Raw genomic sequence first — 9,102 nt, 5'->3', positions numbered from 1 at the left:
AGAGTCAATAAGATTGTTCGTGAGCCTAGTGTTGATGAGACACATTTTAATTAACTTAAATTCGTTCACACTCTTCCATTAGCTCCAACTTTTTTTGTAAACTGGGTGTGGTCAAATGATATCCACAGAGATTTACAATAGCACTGACAGCCACCCATATGGTATTTCAGGTGGAGGTATAGATGCCGATCCTTGCCTCTGGCTGAGGAGCACTCTGTGAAAGTCCAGAGGTATTGAGATGATGTAAAACCACTTTTGCACTTCCCCAATCCTGAGGCTGCCCTGCACTGTCCCAGTTCATTGGTGTGTTAGGACAATTTGAGGACTGCTCTAATGTGTGCCAACTGCCCATAGCAGTTGGCAGTCTCCAAGGCATAAGGACAATGGGGCTATACCCTCTTACCCAACTCAAGCCCCCTATGCCAGCTAAAGGGATATATGCCACCCAATAATAATCTTTGATTTGGGTGATCCTCCTATGACTTGCGAATCTGGCATTAGCCTTGCACCAGTAGAGCAGTTCACAGCTGCTGTGGTATGAGGAGAATCTGGCCCACAATATGCTGATAAAGCAGGTCCCAGCATATGATGCTCTGTTCTATGGATCAACCCAGATCACTAACCCTCAGTGGGGCAAAGTCTGGATGTCTCTACCTTAAAGTTATCCAGCACAGTGGTGGTGGTGGGGAATCTTTTCCCATGCACTCAGCTATCATGGTGTTGGGGGCTGGATTAGAGTATAGATAGAACCTGATTGGGGTTGTATTTATATTCACATGCATAACCCCTAACTCCATTTTCTCAAAAAAGAACAACAACAAAATACCTATCACCCTTCCAAGTAATATTTTTTTTTCCATTAGAGCGAACTTGTTCTGCAAGTTCAATGACATTGTTGGCGCTGTCTTGTTTTTACTGGAAAAAAACTTCAGATTCCTGACTTCAGAGGCAAAACTGAATCTAACATCTGCCCAAAATATTTGGTGTCCAAGAGCGTTTGCACTAACACAGGTTTCAGAGTAACAGCCGTGTTATTCTGTATTCGCAAAAAGAAAAGGAGTCCTTGTGGAATAAATTGGTTAGTCTCTAAGGTGCCACAAGGACTCCTTTTCTTTTTGCACTAACACAGAAGGCAAGAACTGTATTTATCTGTAAAATCGATTAGAAGGGATTATGTTTATTCCTGTATTTTCACTGCAGCTGATCTAAACGCATACAGCAACAATCACCCAGTCAGGGGCACATTCTTCTTTAGTTTTAACAAGTTTGGGCTCCTGCGCTCTACTAATGATTGTGTATGAAGAAAATATTTGAAAGTCAGGCATACAAATGGCAAGAACCATTATGCACACATATGGCTACATCTAATATATAAAAAGAAAAGGAGGACTTGTGGCACCTTATAGACTAACAAATTTATTTGAGCATAAGCTTTCGTGAGCTACAGCTCACTTCATCGGATGCATTCGGTGGAAAATACAGTGGGGAGATTTATATACATAGAGAACATGAAACAATGGGTGCTACCATACACACTGTAATGAGAGTAATCAGGTAGGGTGAGCTATTACCAGCAGGAGAGCGGGGGTGGGGGCGGGGAACCTTTTGTAGTGATAATCAAGGTGGGCCATTTCCAGCAGTTGACAAGAACGTCTGAGGAACAGTGGGGAGTTGGGGGGGAGATAAACATGGGGAAATAGTTTTACCCCCCCACCCCGCTTTCCTGCTGGTAATAGCTCACCTTACCTGATCACTCTCGTTACAGTGTGTATGGTAACACCCATTGTTTCATGTTCTCTGTGTATATAAATCTCCCCACAGTATTTTCCACTGAATGCATCTGATGAAGTGAGCTGTAGCTCACGAAGCTCATGCTCAAATAAATTTGTTAGTCTCTAAGGTGCCACAAGTACTCCTTTTCTTTTTGCGAATAGAGACTAACACGGCTGCTACTCTGAAATCTAATATATATGATCTAAACCAAGTCTTGCCTCACTTACTTCTGTGGGATCACAATTTGAATCAGTATGTGAATGTAAACAGAAGTAAGGTTCTCATCAACTTTCTCACCCACACTGCACCTATATAAAACTTTCTTTTACTAATGATGAGTAAAAACAGGTGTAATCATAATGGTTGGGGCACCTTTATTATAGTGTATGCAATCCAGAATACTATAATCAACACATTGTCAGCTGGATATTTCATTTTCTTCCTCCACATTCTTTTGAAATCTCCCAGCTAACGATATCACTACGGGCGATTAGCATTAATAGTAGTACTTCAAATGAATCTATTGTCCACAGAAAAGTATTGCAATACTGTGTACCTATAATCTGTGCTTCAGTACAGCACCCCTATGTGGGAAAACGTTCTCATCACTTTTCCATGTTCAAGTTAAAAACACTTCTTAATTGTGTCAAATTATTCAAGGAAAAGAAGTAACTTTGCATGCTATCCTACCAGTATGTTCAGGCTGCCAAATTCTCAATTTCATGATATTAATTGAACAAGCTTTTACTTTGTTTCGTATGCTTTTCAAGTAACATTTTAAGACCTATTTGTTTCAGCAATGAATATTTATGTATCAGTTTAATTATGAAGACTTACTGATGCTCTTATAAAGAAAAGGAGTACTTGTGGCACCTTAGAGACTAACCAATTTATTTGAGCATGAGCTTTCGTGAGCTACAGCATCCGATGAAGTGAGCTGTAGCTCACGAAAGCTCATGCTCAAATAAATTGGTTAGTCTCTAAGGTGCCACAAGTACTCCTTTTCTTTTTGCGAATACAGACTAACACGGCTGTTACTCTGAAACCTGATGCTCTTATGTATACTTAAAAGACTTGGTATCTGGGAATTGGTGAATACGTACAAGGTGTAATGGACTTGACTCAGATATGTAAGGTTTTCAAGTAAAGAATCTGTAAATAGAATTGATGTATAAACTCCTTTCTGGGAGCAAGTAGGGAGTGGGGAAGAAAATTTAAAAGGGAAGTGAATGATATAAAGGGCCAGATTTACAAAGGCATTTAGGTGCCTAAAGACCGATAAATGTGTGGTGGGATTCACAAAAGCACCTAACTGGGTTAGGTGCCTAATTCCCCTTGAAAAACACCTAATACCTTTCTACATCTGGACTTCAATCTTAGCATCACTTGTTCAGTTCAAGTGCTTAATGCTTTAGAAAGAAATGAAGGAAACAAATTTAGTAATAATGGATTCCAGCACAGATGACTTGATGTATTGCCAGCTGGTAGAAGGCTGAGATTATTAGGACTTGACAAGCTTCTGATGTATGAGGCAAAATATGGTTTGTTTTTTTACAAATGGTTTGAGCAGAAAATTAATCCCCACCCGCGTCTCCAAACTCTGAAACCTAAAGCTGTTTTAGATTTTATAATAAATGATGGTTGATTTTACAACTACTGAAAAATATAGTGCTTCCAAAATTAATCAAACTTGAAATGTGCTTGTGTTAGAAATCAAACTTAAACTTATAGCTTGGATATCCGTATTATTAAACTTATTCTGCTTAGCGGTCAAAACCAAGTCTTTCAACCAGATGTGCTACCAAGTCAACTCATGCCTGAAATCAACCTGTGATCCTTCTTGCTTTATACATCAGATCAGCAGTTAAGATTCAAACAGCAAAACATGGCTGACAAATTTATTCGTTTAGTCTGAGATGACAGTTTACTTTTCTGCAGCTAACTAGCTCTGTAGCCCTAACTGTGGTAAACCCATCCTGATTAAAGCAAACATAGTTCAAAGAGCCAAAGGCCCATTTCCAAAACCTCCAAATCTGTCAGGACAACTCATACACATCTTATATATGTCTCACCCTTACACTACATGCTGGACAACCTTTGCTTCACATCCAATTCCCTGATGTGGGGCAGCGGAAGGAAGAAGCCCAGCTGTATTAGTTTGCTCTGTGTAACATGAGAAATTTGACAGGCTTGACATCATTGACGGGGGGAGGGATAGCTCAGTGGTTTGAGCATTGGCCTGCTAAACCCAGGGTTGTGAGTTCAATCCTTGAAGGGGCCATTTAGGGATCTGGGGCAAAAATTGGGGGATTGGTCCTGCTTTGAGCAGGGGGTTGGACTAGATGACCTCCTGAGGTCCCTTCCAATCCTGATATTCTATGACTTAATACCCTGAATATCTTCAGCAGCTGAAGCCCTGGAGAGTGCTGGTTGTGCTCTGGCTTGACTGAAAGACATTCCCTGGTCTCCAGCCAAAGAAATCCTTTGCACCTCAGGTATTTCTCCATCCTGTGGAGCATGAGAGGTGGATTGAGAGTGAGAGAAGGGGCACTGAATGTTATTTAAAAAGGAAACAGTTGAAGAATCATCAGGGCTGGGTATCCTAACATTTCCACAGAGGGAGAAAGCTATGGTGTTGGTGGAATAATGTTGCTGGTGGGGATGGGTAGGATTCAAGCTTTATTGTATCTGTTTCTTCAGAGGAGAGGAAATAAGGAACCATTGAACATCACCTCTTAAATCAGAGCATCCAGTTTATATACGAATCATGATTCATCTTCCAGTTTATTGCATATACAAAAAGGCTATTAGGTGTGTTCTTTTGAAGAATTTTTTAATGTAAACACTACACTTTAAAATATCAAAACAGCAGTTACAGTTTATTTTGAAATGCCTGCTTCTTCTGTATTAGAGACCATGTGGTATTTTAAATTGTCAGTTTAATTCTCTATGCAAAATTTTTCCATTTTCTCATTTTGTTAGCAGAGTTCTTCAGCATCTCCATTTGTTTTCACTCTGACAGCAGAGCGACTGGTTCTGACTCTTCCCTGATGCTTGTTTGAGGGACAATATCCTGCAATTTATCCTACAGCTTGCAGAATCAGGATCTTCTTCTTTAGTGATCTTGCTATTGTAGGTGTCCTGGACAGTGCATTTAAACTATTGATTAAATTATAGATTACTAGCATAAAATTATTTCTGTGATATTAGCAATTGAAAGTAAATGTGCCTTAAAAAAAGCAAGCTAAATAATGTAAGAATAGTATTTTGCACAGATAGAAATTAAGTCTAGGCTTTGACAGTAAGAATTGGCAGACAAATCACTTGCCAAATAAAACCTTACAAAAGTCTTTGAAAACATACAGCATCCTACAGTAATTTTTCTAACCATAAAGAGATCTATTGGAGGGTAGAAGAAAAACCTTCAATACCAAATCCCTAAAAATATAAAATACAGTTTATACAATATATTTTTTTTCATTTCATGTCTTGAAATTATGCTATTTCAGAGGTGTGGCAAGAATCTTTCCAGACTACAGACTTCTACACAAGCTCCTTCACATCAAATTAAATCTTAAACCATTTTTTTCACTTTTAGACAAATTACCTCCTCATAGCTCATTTTGTATTTCTTCTCTTATACAAGGTGAGGTCTCATATCTGTAGACTTCTTGGGCTACCAAATACTGATATTCTGTGGACTGGACACTTCTGATGGGCACAACAGTGTCCTATTTCCATACTATCAATACAAGTTCGGAAGGACTAACATGGGAGGGAATATTATTGAATCTGTATGTTGATTTAAGAAAAGCCTAAGTGTTAGAAGGGTTACAGTCCAACTAAGCCAGTTGGTTCTTATGCTCCTATTACTTTAATCAAGAAGAATGCTGTGAATTCTTCATACTTATTGTCCTAAAATTTCTATAACTATTAATTGCAAGTCAAGGAAGACTGTCCAAACATCTCTGTTACTGTTTGTAGTTCTGCTGGAGTGAATTTCGAAAAATATTATCCAAGTACGTATAACTATGACATCATCCCCTGGAGGAAAGGTAGAAAGCGATGGAACGTGAGAAATGAGGTTGCAGTTAAACAGGCACTGACCAAGACAAAAGAGCTTGACTGTTTTGAAGTCACATAAATTTTAACACTTTCCTGAGTGCGGAAGGGTTCTTGATAAAAGAAACAGATGTACTACTTTTTTGGGGGGGATCTATGGCTCGTAATATGTATTAAATATCCTGCAAGCAATATAAGTAACTGTAAACATGCGGTAAAAGTATTTGAGTTTGGGTACCTCAGACTGGCGAGAGTCACTTTTTGTCTTCATGTGTGTCACGCTCTAATTTATTATATAAATTACTCAGTGAGGACAGGACCTCTTAAGAATTTCTGATGTACTAATCATTATGGTACCTACAGTAGGTTCAATCATGCCAAAGCTGGGTGGGTGGGTGGAAATGGGGAGAAAAGCTCATATGGCAATGGCTAATGTATATTTTAGAAAAGAGTAAATCATTTCAAAGATACAGTGATTTTTTCAAAGAAATTTAACTTACAGTAGACAGTTTTTGTGGACTCCAGTAAAACTGAAATGTAAAACTATTTAAACATTGCTAAGTGCAAATGGTTCATATAGAATCCTTTGTCGCATACACAATTTTAAAAAATAACTCAAAGAATGACCTCAGTGTCTACATGAACAATGTTAAATGTCCATTATGAAATAGTCAAAATTCAGAAGGCACTTGTACAAAAAAGGGAAATATGCACTGTGGGTCAGGACCATATTTCATGATGAAGATTTTCAAGGGTGTCTGGGGGCATAGGGTTTGACAGTGGTTATACCAAAACAAGTTAAAAGATGTGTCCCACGTATTCATCTGAGTTAAAGATAAACTGGAACAACTTTACTATGAAACAAGCTGAGAATTCTGTACAGGATACTTCAGTGGTATAACACATTTGTATTTGAGTTAAACAATGAGTTTTGAAATCCTAATGTGGTAAGATGAATTTAGGAAAAAAAAAAAGACAAAGCTCTTCAAAACTTTTGTCACCTCAGCTGGTAAAATATAGCAATATTCTACAAGAAAGGTGATTTGTTGATTCTATAAACTTATCCAACTACGGGTTGCTTGGTGAATTACTACAAAATTAAAAACCCAAAACTAAACTTCCATCATGAGATAAGATTATTTTTCCTTCACATTGATGTCAGATGATTCCTCAGTGTTCAGGAAGGGACGATGCACTCTGCTGTGTGAAAATGAAAGTTTGGCTGGTTTGATTTCACGCTCGTCCACAGGTTGAATGCAACATTTGTGTGGAGTGTGAGGGAAGAGATGGAATACAAGAGGGTAGATGAAAACCAAATAGCCCCCACTATTGTCTAAGCCCTTGATTAGGAGACACAAACTTCAGCAAGTGGGGCAGACACAGACTATTCCCAAATTCTTGTAATCCCTACACAACAAATAGAACAACTCCCACCACAAAGTTTTATAGAATTCATGTGGACAAGCCTTGGTGTCCATGGATTCAAACTAAGGTTCATTTCTGTTTTTCCTATCATGAAATTAGTCTAACTTATATTTTCATCATGGTGCCTTCTATTTGTCACAGCTTCAGTATATTCTGACTTTTATCCTCTTCAATATCAGAGTTCATCCTGGTAATAATAATAATAAACAAAATTACAATCCAAAAGTACTGATACTCCATTTTTTTTTCTTCACACCAGTAATTTTACATTTTTGCACTAGCTCTTTAACACCATAACTTGGCTGGACAAACATTTAGCAAACTCCAATTTTGACATTTAATAATTTAATATTTCCTTCCTGCTGAAACACAGAAATATTAGTCTTGGGCTAATATCCCTCTGTACCTATGTCCCCTTGCCTGCCAGGCTCAGGGTAAGTCTACCCTCCAGTGCAAGACCAGGATTCAAACTCCAGCTCAAGACTAATTTCCCACCCTCTACAAACAAATCACATTGACTTATGGTCCCAGAACTCTATGGGGTGGAGGGTCTTATTCAGAGTCAAGCTGGAATCCAGTGTTCAAGCCCTATTGCTTTGCAGTGTAGACACAGCCCCACTGGACTTGTGCTCTGGGACCTGCCCAAAATATCCCAGAATACCATGGGCTGACTTTCCTTGTCCTCTGGACTGTCAGGTCTGGTGGACAATCAAGTTTTCTCTCACTGCACCACTAGCAAAGGGCTAGAGAGGACACATTTTGGGAAGGCGCTAGGAAGTCTGGGATATGGGTGGCTGGACTCAGGCCCACAAAATGCAGTGGACACTGGAGCCCCAGGTTGGGACCCAGGATTCAACAATTTCTAATCTAGGGTTACAAATAAATGTAGATGCTCAAGCCCTAGGTTAACAAACCAAGGGTCTGCTAACTCTAGTTCTACTAAACCAGGGATTACGTTGCAGAGTAGGTATACACAGTATAAGGGGCTTGGCTAAAGCACACTTTTCCAACTAACCCCAGCTAATGAATGGCCCCTTGGGATGGTCCTTTTTACATTGCATTCAACTTTGGCAGGAATGGTGCAAAAATAGCCTCAGGGAGGGTGTAGTAACTGGTTCTGTGACAGTACCGCTGAACTGTGCTGTGACCATCCAAACAAGCAGAAAAGCTGACTCAGTAAATACTGTAACTAGACCAAGACTGCATATAAAAATACAACATTTTATGGACATAAAGATGAAAGGCTATCAAGATTCTTTAAATAGCTATTCTTTACATTAATACATGTCTTCACAAAGGCCACAAGTTTCCTACCTTGTTTCTAGAAGATTTTTTTCTCTTTCCTTTATTTTTAATGACGGCTAATCTTTCAGTCAGAAGATCAGCTATGCCCTTTGCATCTCTGCTGTCTATATGCTCTCCAAGAACATTTCTCTTTAAAAAGAGGGAGAAGAGTAAATTATTATCACTTCATGCCTTCTCTACTGAAGAGAAATGGATCTGGTGACTGCTGGGTGAAATTCACACCCATTCTGGAGACAACTGCAAGGCCCTGTGCAGTGCTCAAACTCCCAAATGGGGTGACTATCACCCTTCGGAGAGAGAAAGAGGCATCTGTAAAGTTTGTGCTTTATAAAATGTCAACTCCCTCAGTAATAACTACTACGGAGTTCCAGTGTGTGTAAAACATGCACATTAAGGAAAACTCTAATGCTTATATTGCTAATATTTCTGATATGCATATTAAAATATTTACTCAAAATATGAATACATATTTTAGAAATCTATCACTTTGTTACCTACATTCAATAAATCTCTTACTGCAGGTTTGATCTGACAAAC

General features: G+C 38.8%; 1 protein-coding gene across 4 annotated transcripts in view; it reads right to left on the bottom strand.

Moving 5' to 3' along the window:
* Positions 1 to 4,589: 4,589 nt before the first annotated feature.
* The window catches only part of DNAJC10 (DnaJ heat shock protein family (Hsp40) member C10), a 35,199-nt gene continuing 30,686 nt past the window's right edge, over positions 4,590 to 9,102 (bottom strand). For all 4 annotated transcript variants that reach the window (XM_027831906.3, XM_037912586.2, XM_043525005.1 and 1 more), the window contains 2 exons: positions 8,575 to 8,694; positions 4,590 to 7,447 (listed from right to left, as the gene is read on the bottom strand). In XM_027831906.3, coding sequence (XP_027687707.1) covers positions 7,436 to 7,447; positions 8,575 to 8,694 — 132 coding nt within the window. In that variant the 3' untranslated portion in view covers positions 4,590 to 7,435. The remainder of the gene's footprint in view (positions 7,448 to 8,574; positions 8,695 to 9,102) is intronic.

This window comes from Chelonia mydas, chromosome 11, assembly GCF_015237465.2.
Source record: "Chelonia mydas isolate rCheMyd1 chromosome 11, rCheMyd1.pri.v2, whole genome shotgun sequence".
NCBI classification, from domain to species: domain Eukaryota; kingdom Metazoa; phylum Chordata; order Testudines; family Cheloniidae; genus Chelonia; species Chelonia mydas.
The sequence above is the reverse complement of the archived record's forward strand: the minus strand, read 5'-3'. Positions and strand labels throughout refer to the sequence as shown.